We start from the raw sequence: 21,834 nt of genomic DNA on the forward strand, positions 1-21,834 counted from the left end.
GGACCGCTACCTGCGTCACGTGAGGCGCGGCGCAGCGGCCGGTGCGCGCGCTGAGGTCACCGCGGGGCGGGGCCGCGGGGCGCTGTCCTCAGCGCTGTGCTCACCGGAGCGGCCGCCGCGCCCAGGCCACGCCCTCCACCCCGGGGTCCCTCCGCGGTGCGCGACCCCGACGCCATTTTGGGCGGGTCGGAGCGCTGCTTCGCCGAGCCCGGCGGTGCGGGGTATGGGGCACGGTGTCAGGCGTTGCAGGGAATACCGGACAGTGCCGCCGATGGGGGCGTGCGTGGCACCTGCTAATGCCCAGTGCCAGGGACATAGATAATGGCTGTTGGCGTGGGAAGCACACAGCCAGGGCCTGTGGTGATCCCTGCCCAACAGCTCTCAGTAACACGGGGCATATGCAGAAATGAAGGCACTGGTGGGTTGGGCAGCTCTGAATGGAGCACAGAAGTAAGGGAGGTCTGCAATGCAGGTTGTCCTGACGGCAGGTGTGTGGGAGCGCTGGAAGCTTTCTAAGGGAGACAGGAAATGCCCCAAGGCCATCTGTATGTTCCATCCAAGATGAGAGCATGGAAACACCAGAAGCAGTAGACCTTGACCAGCACACCAGACCTTGACGCAATGCCTAGAGCTGTGTTTAAGGCTTTTTTTTTTTTTTTTTTTTTAGGCAATTATTGTCCCAGGTTATGTGGCCAAAGCAAGACAATAGTTTGAAGTATTTGTTGGCTGTCAGTATATTTATTGCTATCTTGCAAGTCTTCTTTCCTGGATATCTACAAATGCTGGACTTGTCAGTCTGGAGAAGAGAAGGCTGAGAGGAGAGCCAAGTCAATGGGGCAGACTCTTTTCAGTGGCGTGCAGCAATAGAACAAGGGTAACAGGCACAAACTGGAACACAGCAACTTCCACACAAACACAAGGAAGAAATTCTTTACTGTGAGAGTGACAGAGCACTGGAACAGGCTGCCCAGAGAGGTGGTGGAGTCTCCTACTCTAAAGATATTCAAGACCCATCTGGACGCCTCCATGTGCGACCTGATTTAGCAGGGGTGTTGGACTCAAAGATGTGAAATTATGAATGCCAATCTGTTGTCTCTCGTAATTCAGACACAACGTATTTGTTACTTACCAGCTCTTGATCAAGTTGCACAGTATGTATGTACAGCCAAGGTCAATCTTCTGTTCACATACTGTTTCCAGGTAACTACTAACACTGTCACATATATAGCCATGTTTGAAAGTTTTCTGGGTAAATAATAAGACAGAAATAATGGGAAAACTGGGCTTGCCTTAGAAGGAAGGAGGAGAGAAAGTGAGCTGTAATTTTGTATACAGGTGTACTACACAAATGAAATCAGGTTGGCAGAAATTAAAAGTAAGAACGTTAGGAAGGAATACACCAGGCTTTATCTGGGGCTTCATACGGTAATCTTCACGCAGATTTCCATGAGGCTTATTCATTATTGTAGTCATGTAATGCAATCTTATTCATCACATAAATAAAATCTTTGTTATCATTTTAGTGGCGTATCATTTTTCTAGCTGCTGTGCGTCTCCAAGAAGTTGATTAATACTGCGAAGTGAAGGTGTGAATAATTAACACCGACGGTTAACACGTTTCATGATATAATGTACTGGGAATAGCTTGCCCAGAAAAGCAGCTCAGGCAGCACCTTACAGGATGGGGCTAGCAGAAAAGGGGCTGCTGAGGGGGCTGGGGGTTCATCAGCCCAGCAAAATGGCATGTGTGCTAGGCAGGTACTTGCAGATAGCCAGGTGCTGGCCGAGCCTTCTGGCAAGTGGTGAAATATTGTTGGCTGCTACATCTACTAATTGAGTTTTAACCTTATTATGAGCAGACAGAAACCGTCTTTAGAGCAATCACGTTATGCTGACTGAAGGTAAATTCAATTAAAAATTATAGTGAAGACAAGCAGACCTCCCCTCCATTTTGGAGGGAAACCCACATGTCAAAGGCAACTTCGAATACCATTGCAGTGGACAGGGTAAATACTGTTGGATAGACACTAAGATTTTAGTGTAAGTTTTAAATGCTTATTTTGTTCCATGTAGCCTTTCCCCCTTTTCACAACATTTTAAGTCATCACACAATGGGAATTTGCACACTGAAAAAAGCAGCATTCTAATTGCATTATTGTGCTGTGGAGTACATCCCAACTTCTCTGGTATTTATTAGTATTTATACTGCCTCTCCTACTCAGCCATCAGTGCCTATCCCACCAGCTGTTGCTGCACTAAGGAACTGCCTCACTGTCAGTGCCCCTCCTTTGCTTGGGGTCACTTCCAACCACGCTGCACCCTCTGAGCCATACCTTTTTGCCACTCACCTGTTTGCTCTCCAGTGAGGCCCCGCAGTGGACAATTGGCTGCTATTTTTGTACAGTTCCAGTTTTAATTCTTAAAATTTCCATTCAGAGTTCTAGCTGTACCCGCCCATTTATGTGTCCATTTGTTTGCTTACCCCTCCCTTTTACTTACCTCTAAAGGAAGACACATACACTATCCTTGCTTCCTGCTGAACCACCACACTGAAATTGTCTGGGATGAAAGCCCATTGGTGGAATGAAAGCTTAGAAAATCTGCAATTCAGAGCAGACACAGCCATGTCTGACAGCTTGCTTAGGGTCATTCTCATGCCAGCTCTATATCAAAAGAATCCATGTTATATGTTGGAGAAGTTTTGTGCTGGATAAAATACGTGACACAGGATAATCACGATAGTACCCCTTAAATGGAAGTCAGATATGAAATTTTCTGTTGTGTTGAAAGACACACCGCCTCACCGTGATTTGTTTCTACACTTCTCCTTATTTTCTGTAGTATGTCAGCTTTAATCTGACATGCTTTCTTGTTTATTTGTCTCATGTCTTAACTCAGGCAGGAATTAACAAAACTAGAACCAACAAACCAAAGCACATTTTAACAAAACTAGAACCAATCTGTTCTTGAAAATTGAACGCGTTGCCCTTTGGTTCTCTTGAACAGTGAGGGGCACGAATTGACTTGTCGTTTTTTTCTACTGTATTGCACTGTGTGACTGTAGTGCCTTGCCTCCGTCCTTGCTTGGTTTGGTACATCGGTTTCCTTGCTGGACCAGCAGCTACTTGCAATCAGCACTGAGGTTCCCGAGGTTAATTGCTTCACACAACTCTCTCAATAACACAGCATGACTTCTCAGTAGGTTTGTTCCTTCAAAGGGTAATCTCACAGGAGGTGGTCTGAATACAGGATTACTCAGAGAAGGACAATCTCATTAAGAGCTTCCCCTCCTGAGATAGATATATTTATGTATTTTTGGCAACTCTTCATTGTTACTGGTAGTTTCACTAAGACAACACTTATCAGAAGTTCTCTTCGGCCAAGCAAAGAAACTCAATTTTACTTTATTTCCCAATGTGTTTATGACAAATTAAGTCTAAAACCACGGAGTGATAGATTCACATGTAAAGTACCATCCCTTAAAGCAAGACAATTGTGAAATGGTAAAACATGTACTTGCTTTGGGCCTAACAGCAGAAACAGCGAATACGCTACTATGATGCTTGCTCAAGTTGGCTCAAGTGGGTTCCAGCATGTGGGACTACCTTCCCCTGCTTCTTATCTTAGCAGGTGCACGGTCAGATTCAGAACATTTTGCTTATTACTACAAAGTCAACAAGTGAAACCATGGCTCTGATGCATCAGTGGCAGACTTCCGTTCACTTCGGTGCTTTCTCCCAGTTTCTTTTATGTTCCCTTTTTGTCAAGTGGTATCATTTATCAAGCTTTTCTCCCTCCCCTGTCCTATGCAGGAGGAGCATATTAATCATCTATGGCATCTTCAGCAGCAAAGTTTATGCGGTGAGTTTCACACTGGTGATTTCCATTCCATTTGCTTGCAGAAACCTTGGCTTTGTGTGCCATGAACTTCAGTAATATTCCTGACTTCCCAAAATAAATGCGCGCTGCTGAGTGTCAGAGGGGCACTAAAATCATCTCTAACTCCACACTGCTTCTTGTATTGGGTAGGCTAAACATGAATCAGCCACAGCCTGGCAGCGAGGACAGTTAAAAGCATGCTGGGCTGTGTCAACGGAAGCACAGCCAGTAGCTTCAGAGAAACAATCACTGCTCTTCCTTCAGCAACTGGGATAACTGGGAGCGGTATATCAGGAAGACAGAGCCACGCTCTCTACCATAGTGCCTGAGGATGAGAGACTCTGAAACGGGGATGGTTCAGTCTAGATAGACAGAAAACACTTTTCACTCGAAGTTAGATAAAAAGAGACATAGTAGATTTGCCATTGTTGGAGGTTTCAAAACCTTATTGGACAAAGTCCTGGTCTGACTTCGGTGCTAATCCTGCCTTGAGCAGGAGGTTGCCCTGGGTGATCCCCAAAGTTCCTTCAGGTGTGATAGGAGCATTTACCTTTCGTACCAATTTCGCAACAGAAACTAACGTTAACAATTGCATGCCTACATACATTCATACATATAGTTTTAAATGGATAGCATTTACCTGGTTTTCGGTTACTTTATTCTAAAATTTCAGGCTGCCTTTATGTGGAGGAAACAGTATCTTAGAAGAACAGAATGTTTTATAGGAAAGCCCAGATAACTAGGAAACTGCTTCTCAACTGATTCTGGCCAACAGGTTATTTTCAAGTAACTTTAGTCACCAGGCATATTCCTAAGTAGAATCACACTGCAGGAGTCCAGGTGGGCTTTGGCCAAAAATCTGTCAGAGAGAGACAAGCTAGAGAATAGACTCAAATGAAATTCAGTAGAACATAAATTTAATCAGGTTAACACGTCTTTGTTAATGAATTTACCCACAACAAGAACAAAAACAATGCTTTTCTGTAATTATTTATCTCATGTCTTACTGCATTATCATTCAGGTCTCAGAGTAAATATGGAACTACAGCATGTACAAAGCAACAAGTGAGTCAGTAAGAGGGGTAGGTTAAAGGAAGAAAAATGGCATACAACATTTAGCTGTTGGATAATGCATTCTTGTTGAAGTTACCAAGAGCACCAAACTTAATTTGTCCTACTATTTTAGGGAGAAGTTAGTAGGTTAGCAGGGGAAGCAGAAGAAATCTTCCCACTAACTGTGGAAGTAGATCAATACTGGCACTGCAAAAAGCCCTACCAGCATTTGGTACATTTGGTATGTTAACAGTGAGCGAAGGGGTATTAACTGCTTAACCCAGAAAGAATTAGAAAAAAATGGGTTTTTTTCTATTTTAGCAATGGATTATGAGAAAACTGCTAGAAAATTGTTTTAATATTGGATAAGAGAATCTTAACAAAAAAAGAAATCTTTTTCTTGGTAGCTTCTGTTTACCTACATCTGAAAAACACTATTTTTTTAGATCTTCCCTTTTGGAGAAAACAAAACTTCAAGGTACTCTGACATCATCATACACATCGGGAAAATTATCCTCATCTCTTAGTCTATACCACTGGCTGTGTTTTCTTCAGGAGGATCTATTTTGAGTTTTAATGGTCTTTATCCTGATGAGGGAATGTGTCATCATCTTACACATGAGGCAAGATAGTTCTCCATCAGTTAAAACTTCTAGGGTATCTGAGATTTGCAGCTTTCCCTGGGAGTAGGGATTGCTAATGAAGCTTTTGAAGCTACAGTGGCAGCGTCTGATTGTAATTGCTGAAAGGTGACTCTTGAAGAGGTTTATTTGCACTAATCAACACCATGTTGTGCCTCAAAGTTAGAGTTCTCTTAGATGCACTATCCCTACGGAGTAATACAGCAATAACTAAACAGCCTTTTCTGTTTACTTTTGTTCTGGCACTGTATCTGTTTTCTGATGGGATCCTTTGAAGCTGCTCTCCAAACCCGTTGTACAGTTAAAACTTCATAATTTCTTCCTGACACTTTCCTCTTGCAGCTCCTGCCCCCTTCAGCCCTGTTGCCTGAGCCAAAGAGACTTTTAGAAAAAGTGTTAATGTAAAATATCCAAGGACTCAAGAGTGGGCTGTAAACATCAAATCTATCACATGCAGTGTAACAATCTTGTCCTATTTTCCTAAATGGTGGCCATTTGGAAACATTCATAGTGCTGGAAGCAGCTAGACACTATTGGAGTGATTCTGGTTCACATCTGGAACAGCTTTGTACTTCTTTTAATCTTTGTTGCCTGTATTTTACTGTCAAGTTGTTCTCCAGTAGAGTTAGAAATAGCCTGAGCATCTCAGTTATCAAGGTGAGCTTACTGTTTATGTTTCACAACTCCAATTTTTATAAAAATAACGGTGGCGTTACAGGAAAAAATACAACACCCAAAGCTTGCCCTAAGCATGACATTTTATATGTTTGTTTTATTAACTCAGCATTAACTGTTCTCATTTTGCTCTAAATTCCTTGCAGGCTTGCTTGCTGTCACATTACATGAATCCTCCTATTTTACCAAGTCTTCATCCATTGATACTGAACTCATTGAATTGTACTCATTAACATGAAGCAGTTGTTGTGCTCTGGATACAACAGCATAACTGTTTTAATATCTCTAGTCTTCTCATCAGGGCAGGAAGCAATGGATGCCTTTAGAGTGTTAGTTTCACTAACATGAAAACAGTACTGCTGCAGCTCTATTTTAAAGCATTTTGAGCTGTGTGAAAGTCTAGTCTGGTTAATCGTAATGCCACCATCAATGCACAATACACTGCATGAAGAAGAAAACCATTAAGTGAAAGGCAGAGTCCATAGTGAGATGAGTTTTGGATCACAGTGATGTTAGGTTTGGATTTGTATTCCTATTGCTATGGCAGTGACAGGCGATTCCAGACACTGCCATGAAGAACAGCAGAGCTTTCTGGCATAGCACCCATTCCCCTGAATTTGCACGGTGCCTGTGGAAGGCTAAGCTGTCAATGAAGCCAGTTAAAGAAAAAAATCGAAAACTCTGTAAAGATGTTTGCAAAGTGAGAAATAAATCCTGCCTGTCATCTCAGTCCAGCTAGCAAATCATGATCCTCACTCATTACCACTGCTGCACATTGTAGCAAGTGAAAGATCTCACTCTGAAGAGTGAGGACTGTTAAGTCACGTTGTGGACTCTAATTAGCTCAAGCCTTACATAAATGAGTTTGAAGCAAATAGTTCACTAAATAGTCCAAAGCTGCTAAGAATAGCTGGCACATACCATCACCACAGGCGCTCTGCATGCGGTAGAGGCTGAGAGGAGTGAGTGGGAGCCTGAATTACGATCCCTCATGCAGACAGGGTGAACCTTGCAGGCCACGGCTGAGATCATTGGCTAGACACTGCTGAGGAGGCGAGTGGCAATGAGGCCATCCGACCAGAGTGCAAGGATATAAAGAAAGCTCCTTCTGTAAACAAAGACTTTCAAAAGGAATTAACACGTACTCAAACACAGGGCAAAGCACACATGGATTTCATCCCTGAGGTCTAGTTTTGTGGCACTTGTGAGTTTTACCTTTGAATGAAATAGGCTCTGCGTATATCTCATGAACTCTGACTTAGCAGGTGACTCACGCAAGTCCCTGAGCACCTTCTGTCTCATGTTTCCACCCAGACCTTAGACAATTTTGCCAACCCAGGCATATCATGACACTTGGAGTGCTAGTCACTTCTTCCATTTTGTCTCAGTCCTAGAGACATACTAGGGCAACAGAGAACATCCAGCTTTATTTTTTCCAAGATACAAGATGTGCTCACTGTGATCTGTAATCTCAGTGCACACCTTTCAGTGAAGCATTGCGCGAGTATTACTAGATATCAGAATTTGACATTGGATTTAACTTCTTATGTCATAGTTCTATTGGATCATTGTCACAAATTTTCAGAACGGCAAAGTCTTATCCTGTTCATTTCAGTATATAAATGAATTATTTGGCCATAGATTAACCATTTTTCATGGGTACAGTTTTACATGGGTCTGTCAGGAGCTTTTATTGGACTGTAATAGAAGCCAATCTAGAAGTAATTTATTGACATTTTGAGGCTATCTGAAGGTTACGTGTAACCAAGATTTGAGGCAAAAAGAGGGGAATGTTTGTTTAGAGCAAGCAAGAATTTGATTAGCCTTGAAGCCCTTGAAATTACTGGAGCCAAAAGCTATCCTTGTAGGCAAAGGATGTTCCTGTTGTCAGTCATAAAACTACCTCAAGCTGCGATGTGGAAGGTGCAAGTTCATCTCGTCGTTTCCAGATCTCACACGCCAATTACTAATAAACAATTTAAAGACTTCAAGAACTGTAAACAACCATAAAGTTACTTGTCTTTTGGCTGACTACATACTTAACTTTCATTAAAAAAAAAGAGTCCAGACCTCACGATTGCCTGTCATCAAATGGTCGAACTCCAGATAGCAAAAACAAGGTTGAAAATTGTTGCATTATTAAATTTAATGTACTGGATTCAGCTGTTATTTTTTGCGTATGTGGAGCCGGCAAAATGAAGGCCTGGTGGACCCAATCAAATCAGTAGGTGATTTTTTCAGCATGAAAGCTCAGGGAATTGTCATTATCAACAATAAAGTCCAAATGCCACTCTGCAGAGATTTACAGCATGGAAGAATTAGGAACCTCCTTTTCTCAAAGTTATGGTATTTTCAGATCTTTCTCAGCACACACTGGTGTGTTGGCCTTTCTCCTCAAAATGCGAAGTTCGGATTTTCCACATAACATCCCTTAATTCCTGGCCCATATTTGCAGTAGGTCAAGTAATTATGAATGAAAATGCCACTTTGTTTATACCAATCTTGTTTACGACAAAGATTAAGTAATGAAATTTGTACTCCTGGCATCTTATTAATACTGTTCTACTATAAAATTCCTCAGGCAACAGGTAAATAATGACCTAGAACTCCAACGGAATAATTACCATACGATGCAGGCATTTTGAAGAGAGAGTTAGCTCTGGATTTGAAAATATTATTTTTTTAGGACCTTATCCATTACACAAAGAATGTGAAACACTTACTATTAATTTATTTCTATGACATTTTGGTTCAGATCCAATCAATTCTCAGTACATTAAAAAAAATCTTATCGTTATTCAATCATGAAATTTAGCTATTCAGAGCAGTTTTCTTAACCTTTCATTTTGAAAATGTAAATCTTCAGATCTTAGCAAAATGAACTCCTTTCCATGATGGAACATTGATTTATATAATATCTGTATTGTATCTGGTGTGCCAAGTTGTTCTGAAGAGTGAAAGAAATTAACACATTCAGCACTTTCCATCACCTTCCAGCTGAAGACACAGAGTACATCAACACAGAAGTGATCTCCTTATTAATAAAGACATACAGGAGGGTTCTTCTGTTGCATCTCTAAAGTAGACTAAGTACATCTAAATCTTAAGTGGATGCTCCTCAAAATTAGTTGATTTGATTTAGCTTCCTACGCTTCCAAAAGGAAGTAAACAAAGTTTAATTCTCTTTAGTGATAACCCATGTTAAGTCATAGTTCAAGATAATTAACTTCCCTGAGTGTTCCTTTGCAGGTACACCTGATTGGAAAACAGCGTACCAGATTGATTCAACAAATTCATTCCCTTTCTGAGCTGAGCAGGCAAAATCCCTGCAACAGAAGAACTTTATGTTGCATTTCAACTGTTAGTCCTGCAAAGCCAATGCATGCCAGAGGGAACATCCTGCATTCCCTATATGTAGACAATTTCTCTTTTGCCCAGATGATGAAGATTATGGAGAGGGACAGAAGCTATTCTGAATTATTAACAGGAGAACACCGTTAGTACTGAAGACATGCAAGGGGATGGAAATATTTCATTGGAAACCTATTTTTGGTGTTCCAGCTACACAAAGAAAAAAACAAAAAACCCAACAAAACCCACCACCAACTGATCTAACAAGGTAGCCTGGAAAATTTTTTCTATTTATTTCTTATTCTGGATTTTAAAGTTGCACCATTGTGACCACGCTAGGTGCTTACACTTGTTTCCCCACTGAACTTCAAAATGGATGGGACAGAGTTGGACGTAGTCATTGCTCAGATTTTTGGTTCTTTGGTGTCTTTGTTTGTTTTGTTTTCTCCTCCTGTAAGCCAAGCAAGACAGAAATTCAGCATCTAGTCAGGGTATTTCACAAATAGGAAGACATTAATCACACAAGCACCTAAGGAAACCCATACAGATATTACTTCGTGAACACCAACATGTAGGAGATGGCAACACAGCAAATGGGAACACAGAAGCAAAAACCAATTGTCTCCCTCTTTGCAAAGACCTCCAAACTTAGAAAGTGGAGGCTATTCTAAAAAAAAATCCTATATTACCTTATAATTGAACTTGACAACGATTGCTGGGAAAATCTAAGCATCATATTCAGAGGGCACAACTACAGCAAATTCCTGTAATAAATCTGAAAATTTTAATAAATTCTGTAATAAATCTGAAAATTTAATCCTGATTCTGCCTTTGTTTTCACACTATTAACTTTTTTTTTTTTTTTCTGAACAGGTATTTTTAGCAATTCCCAAGAATAAACAATTTAAACATTTTTCTATCTCCAAAGAGCACATCTAAAAGAAACTTGAAAACACTACAGCTTTATGCAGGATTACAGCTTCCTCCTTTGCCTGATTTAACAGTTCTCCAGCCTGAGAAGTTTGCAGATGCTCCACAGCCATCGCAGAGCACCCCTACCCACGATTTAGAGAGCTTTTACTTCTCATGCACTTCTGATGTTATTCTTAGTGTGAATTATAATTTACACAAAAGTCATTTTGCAACCATACTTCAAGGAAAAATTCTGTAAATGCCATTAATCTGTAGCTAAAGTCAGACAATAAAACAGTGACTAAATAAGGAAACATTATAAGAAACAGTTTGCCATTTCTCATGACTGTCTTCTGAGTTCAACTTCAGCTTTTTACTTGGAGTTTTTGAATAATCTTTACCTAACTATACATGCTTTTACCATTTCACACCTTGGGAAGAAATCCCTTTATTTCCTTCCATTGCTCTCAAAACTTGGAATGCCAAAATGGTTCTCTTAGATACTGAAAAGGAGTTGATATATTTGATATTTTTGATATCACTTGTTCAAATTAGCAAAAGAACTAGCAGCCCAGGATTAGGTGGTTTTTGTTTAAGGCAAGTTAGCTGCAGGAAGGATTCTGTGTGCAATCCATTTGAGCTGGGAAAGAGTTGACTGTAAACACAGAGATGTGGGGACACCAGGCAGCCAGCAAAGTCAGATGGTAAAGACAACACAGTATCTCCACCGTGCGTTAACAACCTGCACTCCCAACAGTTTGGGTCAGCTTCTTTAAGCTCCTTCAATATATACCTTGCTCAGCAGGCGCAGCAAGGTGTCTGTGTCTCCTATGCATCCATAAGCCTCACAGCGCTATACTATAGTATTATCAGGAGAACTTAGAACGTATTAGAGCTTCCTTTAACAGCATTCCGAGTGCCAGCTGCCAGAACCAGGCAATCTGACCCCAGCTGACAGCTCAGTTAAGGAGAAACTGATGGTAATGTTGTAATGGAGCTATCAGTGACAGGTACCTCCTATGTAGTTCACAGGGCGCACTCACTTAAGCAATGATAAACGAGCATGAAGCACTGTTAGCACAAAACAAGATCATAAACGCTCAATTTTTAGTTAAAAATCTTGAGATGGCTGCAGCATCTTGCAATTTCCATGGCTTTATGGATGTTTTCACTCTTGTCAAAAACATACCACTTCTGCTTCCTTATCCTTACAGCTTATAATACGCATCAACCCCTTTCTACTGTCATCGTGCTACCGGAAGTGTCATCTCCAGGCTGTCCAACACTTAGTATCACAGTGAGGTGCTTGGTTACTTGACCATTTACATGAGAAAGATTAAACCTAAAACCAGGAACAAGCAGTGCTTGAGGATCAGCCTTTCCGTTTTATTTGCTGTTGAAGACTGAAGTTTTGTGAGCATTACAAGTACGGTTCCACCTGCCCCAGTTTCCTTCAGTAAGTGCACTAGATGAATATATTCTTTAACATAGCTAAAGCACAGTGACTTTGGGTACGGCACTTACTCTTAGAAGATAAAAAGAGGCACAAATAACCCAGAAAATAGGGAGCAACTGCAAAAAGGTGCATCTACAGGAAGAAGCGGTCACTGAGAGAGTCAAATTTAGGAGCTGCTCCCAGGGGCCAACGTTTCAACTGCCAGAGGCTCTCGAGACTAATCCAAATTTGCAATAGTTCCTTCCTATTTAAATTACTAAGCACAATGAATCAACTGCTACGATGTCATAGAGTATGAACAAATTATGATATTGTTTTGACAGAATTATTAATTTACTACTATTGCAGTACTGACAGTCACTAGTACCACTACTGTTGGGCCACGTACATTCAGATGTGCTGGGATTTCAGTCCTGGAAAGTATATCGTAAGACAAAGCAGACCACATTGCTTCAATCAATTTTTTAATTGTATTCCTACAAAAATCATGTAAACATTAGCATACAGATCCAGAAAAATCAATATAATATAATGATGCATAAATTGTAGTTTAGAAGAATGTCAGGAACAGTTTGTCATTTATAAATTAATATATACAGAAATGGGTACTCATAAGAACACCTCATAACCGAGGAGTTTAGGTGCCAGAGCTGTCGAACAAACAGCAGCACTCCGACACTATGAGGCAACATTGCAATCTAAATGACTGCCTGTTGTTTCATACTAAGCATTCAGTTTAGCTGCTAAAACAAGTATAAAACAATAGTTTTGGTAGGAAGTTTATTTTTATCTGAAAACATATAACAAACATCCTTAAAGTAATAAAAAATGAACAATACTCCATAAACAGGTTTCTAGAAGAGTGAAGCTGAAGCTTGCTAGGCTGCAAAGAGCATCGGGCCTTCCGTTCCACACTATCTCCAACAGAGCACCAAAATGCATCTCCAGCTAAAGAAATCATTTCAGGTAGTTTATAAATGGAGAGTGGTAGTTGGACAGAAAAAGTGAGGTGCAGAGTACACGCTGGGCTCATTCAGAATTCTTCCTTCCCCATGCAGCATTCTGGGCACTTCAGCACTTTATTGAATTCCAAAGCCATGGCAATCTAACACCATTGGTAACTCTTCAACTCTCGGCTATTTTGCTTCCAAAAAAACCAAAACAAAACCAAGAAAAACGTAATCTTCAGCCCGCCTGCAATCAAAGCCATATTCCAAGAGTTCTTACAGCATTGCCCTTCACGAGTTTAGGGACACAGGTAGAATGCGGGACAGATCATTCTTACTCAGATGACACATTAAACAGAAAACACATTTTCTTTTTCTCCTCCTGTCCATATAGTCATATTTCATAGGAAAACAGGTATGGGAAACATATCCTAAAGAGCAATCTCAGATGTTGTTCTTTCCCCTATTTGAAAGGTCTCCAGTATCAGTGAAAATAAAGCTGACAGAAAATGACTAGGAACTTCCTAGAAATAGTTGGCACTCCAAAAACTTAACTGAATACACTATTATATGAACTCCAGAGAATCTTTCCAAAACTGAGTATATATTTTTTCAGTTTCTAGAGTCAAACTAAAATTTTGTGCCATCTTATTTAGTACATTTTTCATAAAAAAAATCATTTCCCCTCACAACAAAAATAAATATTGCACTAATAAAGATGCATGCATTTACAATAAAGGGGAAGTCACATCTGGCCACCTTAAACTTTTTGCTGCATTTTCTTCCAGTTGGTTAGCAACAAATTCTGTCCACCTTTTCTATAGGAAATCCTGAGTAATACGGTGAAGATGTGGCAGGTAGCACCAATTTTGTGTCACAACTCTTAATCAATCAGGTACATTTGTCATCAGCGCTGCATCTAGTAATGCTGTCATAGTTCAATCTAAATGCCCAAATAAGAGCTTATGATAAAACACTTATTCCCGTTGCTAGAATCTCAGCCAACATGAAAACACTAGGAGTAGGAGAAGATTTCTGCGAAGTCAGAGGATACCAGTTGCCAACATCAAAACAGGCCCATAATTCTATTGTAAATCTTATCCTTGACATGGATGTGGGTGAAGAAAACCATAGCTGGCGGGAATAATAGGACAAAATCAGCCAAGCTGCTGCGTCTGTCACATTTGAAGCAACACTTCCCAGCTGCCCATTGCAGCACTGATGCAATGGTGTAGCACTCTGAAGTTATGTGTAAATGACCCAAACACTTTGCTGCTGCTCTTCCACCAGAGCAGCTCAAGCAGTGAGTGCTTTACTGCTAGCCAGACTACCAACAGCTTCCAGTATTTCATTACTAGGTCATGTTTCAGGCTTGGAGATGTTTTATCAGATACCAACCCAAAGGATTTGTTGACACTAGAGCCATAGCTCACTAAATTTCCTACTGCTGTTACTTGTATTGCTCAGGTAGCAGCTATGATGGACCACGCAAATCTGATACAGAAGAGGTTAAACTTAGCAATTTTGGCCTAGACTTAAATTGGGTTTAATTACTAATAGACGACCATTTCACTGAATTGGCCCTGTACGTAAAGCCGGAAAGTTTTTTCACATTTATCTGTAGTTTTGTGTAAAATATTAATGTACTACAGAAACAATAAAAGACACTAAAAACACAGATTTTACAGACCTTTTGACCTCTCTTCAATGTTACTATTCCCACGCCTACGAAGACATAGGTGGAAATTCCTAACAAGACCTTACGTTCTTATCTGTAGCCTGCGCTTTCCTCCCACTGATATGCAAGTGGTTTCTGTGTGTTTTCCCATGGGGATCTTATGCTCACATACTGCAATAAAGGAGAACTGATATGAGAATATAAACAAAATTACAGCAGACCTTAATTCAAATGGAGTTGCCAACAACAGTGATCCTTGAGAAGCTTCACGTATACTAATACGCTTATGACCTTGTTCAGTTTTGTAACAGATAGCACCAACAAAATGGTTTTAGGAATTTAATGAATGAATGTTTCCTTCCGCTTCTAACTCTGATCACATATCTCATTTTCCCACTCTTCTGTTCTTCAGACTCTCTCTGCTTCTCCATAACTTTTTCTAATTCGACTGTGATAATGCAGTTCTGAAATGCATTATAGCTCCTCCAGAATCCTTTCACGTTTAGCCATTTTTTACAAAGTATATTAAAACCAGAACATTTTAAACTAAATGTACGAAAATTGTGATAAGAACAATGAAAGTACCGTGGCAGTCTTAAGGAGGTAATCAAATTGTTACAACTTTCAATAAGAACAATCATTACAATGTTTCTCTCTAAAATCATTCTGGGAGTTACAGAGCTCCATGTACTCCAGCACTATACTTAGCAAGAAGTCTAGATACAGAGAAATCTTACAAAGTTTTTCAGCAGTATCTTGATTGAAATTACAAGCGTGTCCAAGATCTCCTGCTTAACAAGGCGTAATGCAAACCAGATTTACCAGGGAAATCCTTTCTGTACACACATCAACAAGCATTTCATGTACGAAGCTACCAAACAAAATATCTCACCTCTCAAAGGTTGATTTTTGGATGTTTGATAACTACCAATGCAGTCTATATTAAGTTATCCAATTAATACATTCCCCTCAGCAACTCAAACAATATACCAGTGGGAGGAGTCAAAAAATATTCTGATTAAACTCATTTATCTTAATCTTCAAAGCACAACCCTTTTTCTTCATCATCATCCGTAGAATCTGCATAGGACTCGATGGTGTTGTATATGAAAGAGTACAGCTTGACTTCTGGTCCTGAAGTAGAACAGGTTCTGCATTCTTCATTGTAGTATCTGAGTAGCAGCCTATAAACATCCCCTTAAAAATGAAAACAAAGATTATATTTAAAGAAATATTAAATTGTGCTATGAAGAACATATGGCTGCAACTGAAGACTAGAAATGCCTGAAACAGTGTAGAGTGACATCTCTAAACGAGTAGTAAGAGAAGGGACACCCTACTGTTTCCAGGTTTCTTCAGAACACAGGGCAGGCTCCCTCCTCTTTCTGCTCAGCTCTCTGCACACTTTTTTTACGCCTTTTGAGTTGTATTACAAAACTTTTGCAAGTCTTCTGTCTACAACATTTATATTTTCCAAATTCTGGAGAAGAATTCCTAAGTAAGTTATTCTAGGATCTCAGAAGCCCGATTAACATTGTTCAGTTGACCCTGAATCAGAAGAGCTCCCCACACTGAAAACAGGTGCAAATAAACCAAGACCCATTTGCTTGGGTTCAGGACTTGATGACAATGATTCTTACTGAATTATTTCCAGTTATACAGTAGTCCGTATGTATGAAAAGATTTATTTATGCTCACCAACAGTTTGGTTCTTCTCACAGAGAAAAGTATGCATACTGTAAATATCTCGCATCAGCTCCACATCTCCAAAGGTAAAATAAACAACATCACGTCCAGACTCAGCAGCTGCCAATATCTGTATTAAGGCTGAAAGAACAAGGGAAAAAAGATTACAGGAGTGAACGCAAGATAAAACACAGCCTAAGTTTTACAGCAAATAATTGTACCACCCATGTCTAGGTGAACACTGCAAAGCAATGCAACAATAGACAAAGTTATTTCCACTTTTAAAACAAAGTAAAGAATACTGGGAGCTGCAGCTCAGAGCGTTGAAGTATTCTGATAGAGTCACTAGAGATAACAACTTTCCAGATAAACAATACCCTTAAAGAAATGTGTATATATATATATATATAAAAATCAAAATCTGTCCTCCCCAGCACCAAGCTGCATAGAGCTACTAGTTAACCAGTAGATATGTGCAATAGCATTAAAAAAACAACAGACCATCCCATCATATCCTGGGTTTAAGCTACTTAGATTAGGTCAGAATAGAATTTACGTTCTCTTCTTCTGAAGGAACGTCGCCAATCCTTTTATTAGGTAAGCTACACAAAGCAGGAGCTGATCAGATTTTTTTTTTTTTTAATCTCCCAAGTGGATATCTATGATTCTGCGTGCAATTTAAGGTGTCTATTTTGCCCATAATGAAAGTGTGCAGCATGAAGTATCATGGCTTGTTGTGACCTCTAAAAGGGAGGTGGTGATGTCAGCAATGCAACTGTCGTTAATTTCCAGTTTTACATCAAACTCCCTGGACCAAGCTGCATCTCAAGTTCTGTCAAAGGGAAACGCTATAAAGTAGACAGGCCTTGCCTATAGGGAAAAGGAACAAGAATGCTTCTTATCTTGGAAACAGGTTGTTGAAGACATATGTTGGGAAATTAGCTGGGGTACTGACCAATAATCCAGCTGAACCAAGATAACGATCCCCTGCAACTGGAGAGAGCAGCTCTGGTCCCTTCTCACTGTTTTTCGCAGCTCTCAGGTACTCATTAGCATCTCCACTGAGCCAACTCCATTCTGCTCTGGCAGAAAAGTTCTCCGACAAAAGAGTAAAAGCTAATTGTTCTCTGCAAGACAGGCAGCTGAGTTGGCTGAGTGAAGGGTTTACTGAGAGCCAGAGCTGATGTAAGAAAGAGCACCTGGGGAGAATTAAAAAAACAGACCCTCTGAGGCAGCACCCAACTATTAAAATAGCACAGCCTTTTCCCCAAGCAGTACTGTGAGGTTGGACTGTCACAGGCACATATCATCAATGACACATTCCTTTAAGGTTATGTTACATTAGTCCAAATAACAAACTCCCATAAACTATTTGTTTCAGAGCCTATGGGTACAGCTTCAGTGTTCATCCTTATAATGACTATATCAATCACATTTTAATTATCTCTACTTATTGGGTAGAAAAGGAAAGATTTTATTCTAAATAAAACAGCGTATGTACTGCGTTACCACCTGCTAGTGGAAGCTAAACTGAAAGCTTGTCATAGTTCAGCGATGAAAAGAGATTAAAGAATGCGATATTTTAAGTCAAAAGTCTTGTAAACCCATAGCTAAAATTATAGATTACACAAAGCACATGTGAAATTAATCTCAATCTAGGAATGATATTTAATTAAACTACTGAACCAGCTGTAGATGTGGTAAAGCTTCAGTAGTTCAGCTTTTAAAGGGCCTAATTAACTAGCTTGCACAGGGGAACAGAATCTAATGAATCTTCATATTAATTCCAAACAATGCCATTTCACTTCACACAAGAAATATTACAAGTACTCAACTATTTATTTTGACTCACTATAAATCTCATGAAACAAGAGTCGAAGTTTCTGTAAGAGTCAGGCTTCAGTCTTATTGAATATTAATACAATACAGCACCATTTGAAACATCCATGCTACTGATACAGAAAAGACCAACAGTAATAGATTGTGGGGTACAGGGGACCGGGGCTCGTGTGTCCCCCGTGCCCCAGCAGATCTGATCTCATTTAACTCTTCAGGAGCTGCACCTGAAGGAATACTTTCTTCCACCACCCAGTGAGCCCAAGACTTCAGCATAATACAAATCCCTCTATAGCCTCTTCCTACTGAACCTTATTTTTTCGGATAAATTACACCAAGTCACAAAAAGAGTACTTTCTCACATTTGCTACAAGTTAAATTTATGTATTTATGGAGATGCCTCAATACAGATCATCTCTTTTGCATTTTCAGTAATAAAACATTTAAAAAAAGCCTTTTAGACAGTTGTACAGAACCCCGTAGCTGTAAATTCTTAAATCATCCTCTGGCTTCAAAAACAAGACAAGATCTTCCAACTTCTCCCAATCAGATAAACATAATTCTTCAGCATTTCAAGTCCTATGCTCCACACTGAGGAAATATTCCTAACTAAGCTCAAATAAGTCTCATTTATGTATCAGGTTCTTCGTTCATAAAGCCAAATATCTTTTCCTTCCCCATGAAGGCTTCTTTTTCATCATCTGTGACCTTGATTTTAACTACGCTTATCTGATGATCAAAAAAAGATATGATACTGCATAATCGAACTTACTCAATTACATCTAATTACATAAAACCACTTGGTTGTTCTGAAGTCTCTGTTACAGATCCAGACAATAGATAAACACCATTATCCTTTCAAACATAAGAATGTTACATGAGAAATATTTTAAACTGTGGAAATTGCCATTGCAATACACTGTCAAGCCTGTGTTGTCATCACTGTTACTTTGGGTTGAATAAATTGTGATATTGATAATCTCAGAGTTTGAAAACATGTTCAAAATGAGGAAATTATGAATCCCTATAAAGTGAAAAGATTATTCTGCAGTGTAACAAATCTGGTCACAGTGAAGTGAAACCATTGAGAGAATTTGCAGTTCAGAATAATCCTATACAGCATTTTAGAAAGGGAGAAACAGCTTTAGTAGTTAGGACCGTGTAAGAAGTATCTGAACTAGGCAAGAGTTCATTTGGTTATCACACATCAAGTACCAATGTAGTCTGACAAAAAATACACAAGACAAATTACTGTACCCTTTTTGTAGCTCATAGTTTACAAAAAAAGAATTGTCATCTTATTTCCAGTTAGAATTGGCTTGAAGAAAAATGTCACATATTAAAGACTAGCTCCATACCCAATAGCACATCACTGTCACTTAATTCTCTTTATTAAGTATTGATTTTGCAGAGTCAACTAAGAAATTAAGCTCACTTTCCAGGAAGAGTATGGTTGAAGTGATGTGTTCTTTTTTAAGGCCCAGCAAAAGAATAGGAGATGACTTGAGAGTACAATCATAGATTAAAATGAGCATTTGCATAACACTAGCTCTGGCTGTTAACTGTTGAGTGTGGGGGTGAGGAGGAGAAACAAGTTTGACCCCCAAACCAGAGAAAAACTTAGTATTTTATTTTGAGCTTTCAGTTTAATTTTAACTTAACTGAAAGTTCACTGTAGATTTATAGACTCAGCAACTCATGGCTCATTTCTTTGCCTGCTAAGACATCTTTTCTCATGGGCTGCCTCCTCACATGGACTCAGTTCTGTTAGTCGTTGTCAGCATACCTCACTTTTGAGCTCTGACTGATAGGCAACGAAGTCAAGCACTCCAGGGAGCAAACTCTATTCTAAAAGTTACATCCAGTGTTGAACAAGTAACAACTTAAGTCAGATGAACAGTGTGTTTTGTGCTGCTTTTTTTTTTTTAATTGAAAACTCATAAAAAAGAGATATTACCAATTGAGATCTAAGAGGAGTCCTTATGCAAATCAGAACATGTATTAAACCTTCCTAGCATACTTGATTATAATCAAGTACGATCAGATCCTACATTCGGTATTGACAGTCTGTACATGGCAACCCATTTTGTCTAACAAATCGAAAACAGCTGTCAAACCAATGAATATTGAGAAAAAGATTCTCAATGAACAAACCACAACTGGATAGAAAACCGACTGAAGTTGGTAGCCTAGTGATTGTTTGTCTGATAATGTACCCCCCCAAAAATTATTCAGAAAAACAAATTTAAATACTTCCCTCATGTTTGAAAATAACCAAAAATGTTAACTTATACTTAAAATTACATACATCAGGTTATCAATTTAAATGTCAATTTAAATTTCTTGACTTGATGGGAACAGGTCTTACATGAATGTAGTAGGCATGTGATATCTGCTGCACTAGATATACTCTAAAAATAAAAGAAGACGAGAAAGTGAGAAATAACAGGTGAGTTATGAAAAGAAAGAAGCATGCCTCAGTGACTGACAGCCTCCCTGGCATACTGCAGTGTATCACAGAATGAGACATTAAGCACTGCTAGCAAGTTTCTGAAACCTTTCAAATGATTAAGTCCTTTGAACAGCTTTGCAGAGATACTAATTTTTAAGCAAAGGCTGTAAAGACTGGTTCAGAAAGATTAACAGTTATCTGACAGAGTTAAAATGAGTAGATCCTTAGTCCACTAATATTCAGTATCCATGGTTTTGAAGTTTTCAGTGCTACAAGTCCTTGTAAACCTGGCATTTCAGAAACCATCACATTGCTATTTCAATTTTTAAACTGAAAATAACATAGAAAAACAGCATGCATTTTTATTATTTAAGATCACAACAGTCATGTCCAAAGATCAAAGTTAATGAACCAGGTCTATGGACAGTTTAACTACTATTTGAATTCTTGGCTGTAATTTATTTACACTGAACAAAACCAAAAAATGTACTTACCCTCAAAAAAGAATAAGATCAAAAATCAAAATCTGAGTTATCGGATTCATTTGAATCTCAATGTATTGCTATAATTTACCTTTTAATCTGGAGTCCCCTCCAAAGGCACCACACCCCCAGTTTCCTGTGGCTATTGCAGAGAGATTTTGTGGTGGAACATTGGGTCGAGAGAAGCCACAGTAGGCCTGCAGACAGACAAGAGTCCAAAGATGAAGTTGACAGGCACACTGGTGCATTATTTTCAAACAACTAAATGACAACAATCAGTATCGTCTTCTAGCAATAAAAAACACACATAAGTTGAATGTACCATTAATATCTCTTTAAGTTAAAAGTAAATCACAGTAGCAATAAAGAATTCAAGGCAAGAATAATTTTGCCTTATTTGGATCCATATTAAAAATTAGATGCAGGTGCAGATTTCCAGGGATTTCAAAACTACAGTTTAGTTTTCAGAACAGCTGGAGCAGAGAATGTAGCTTTTAACAGTAGATTATATCACATCTTTCTTTTTTTGGTACACCTAAGAGACATGACAGTCCAACTCCTGTGGCCAGTATTACCAAAACTCCTCAACACTGAAAAGGAAAATACAAAATGGCATCACAGAGTATAAGTCTAAAACAGTAAATGAGAGTGAGATAAAAAAAGTCAGGTATTCCCTACAAAATCTTGAGAAAAGGGAGGTGCTTCTGCATGTCACATCTCTCTCCTACATTTTTCAGCAGTACAAAGATTATGGAATGTTGTTTGATACAAGATCTGATGCAAGCT

The 21,834-nt window shown here is 39.3% G+C and overlaps 2 protein-coding genes across 4 annotated transcripts in view; both read right to left on the reverse strand.

Moving 5' to 3' along the window:
* OGDHL (oxoglutarate dehydrogenase-like) overlaps nucleotides 1-128 on the reverse strand; it is a 53,701-nt gene extending 53,573 nt beyond the window's left edge. Inside the window, exon 1 of the mRNA XM_021399912.1 lies at nucleotides 105-128. The gene's annotated coding sequence lies outside the window, so the exon portion shown is untranslated. The remainder of the gene's footprint in view (nucleotides 1-104) is intronic.
* PARG (poly(ADP-ribose) glycohydrolase) overlaps nucleotides 12,415-21,834 on the reverse strand; it is a 67,277-nt gene continuing 57,857 nt past the window's right edge. For 2 of the 3 annotated variants that reach the window (XM_021398958.1, XM_021398957.1), the window contains exons 16-18: nucleotides 21,140-21,245; nucleotides 16,291-16,419; nucleotides 12,415-15,789 (exon numbers count right to left, since the gene is read on the reverse strand). In XM_021398958.1, the coding sequence (XP_021254633.1) occupies nucleotides 15,626-15,789; nucleotides 16,291-16,419; nucleotides 21,140-21,245 (399 nt within the window). In that variant the 3' untranslated portion in view covers nucleotides 12,415-15,625. The remainder of the gene's footprint in view (nucleotides 15,790-16,290; nucleotides 16,420-21,139; nucleotides 21,246-21,834) is intronic. The other variant, XR_002439390.1, reaches the window with a different exon arrangement.

Source organism: Numida meleagris, chromosome 5 (genome assembly GCF_002078875.1).
Source record: "Numida meleagris isolate 19003 breed g44 Domestic line chromosome 5, NumMel1.0, whole genome shotgun sequence".
NCBI classification, from domain to species: Eukaryota; Metazoa; Chordata; class Aves; order Galliformes; family Numididae; genus Numida; species Numida meleagris.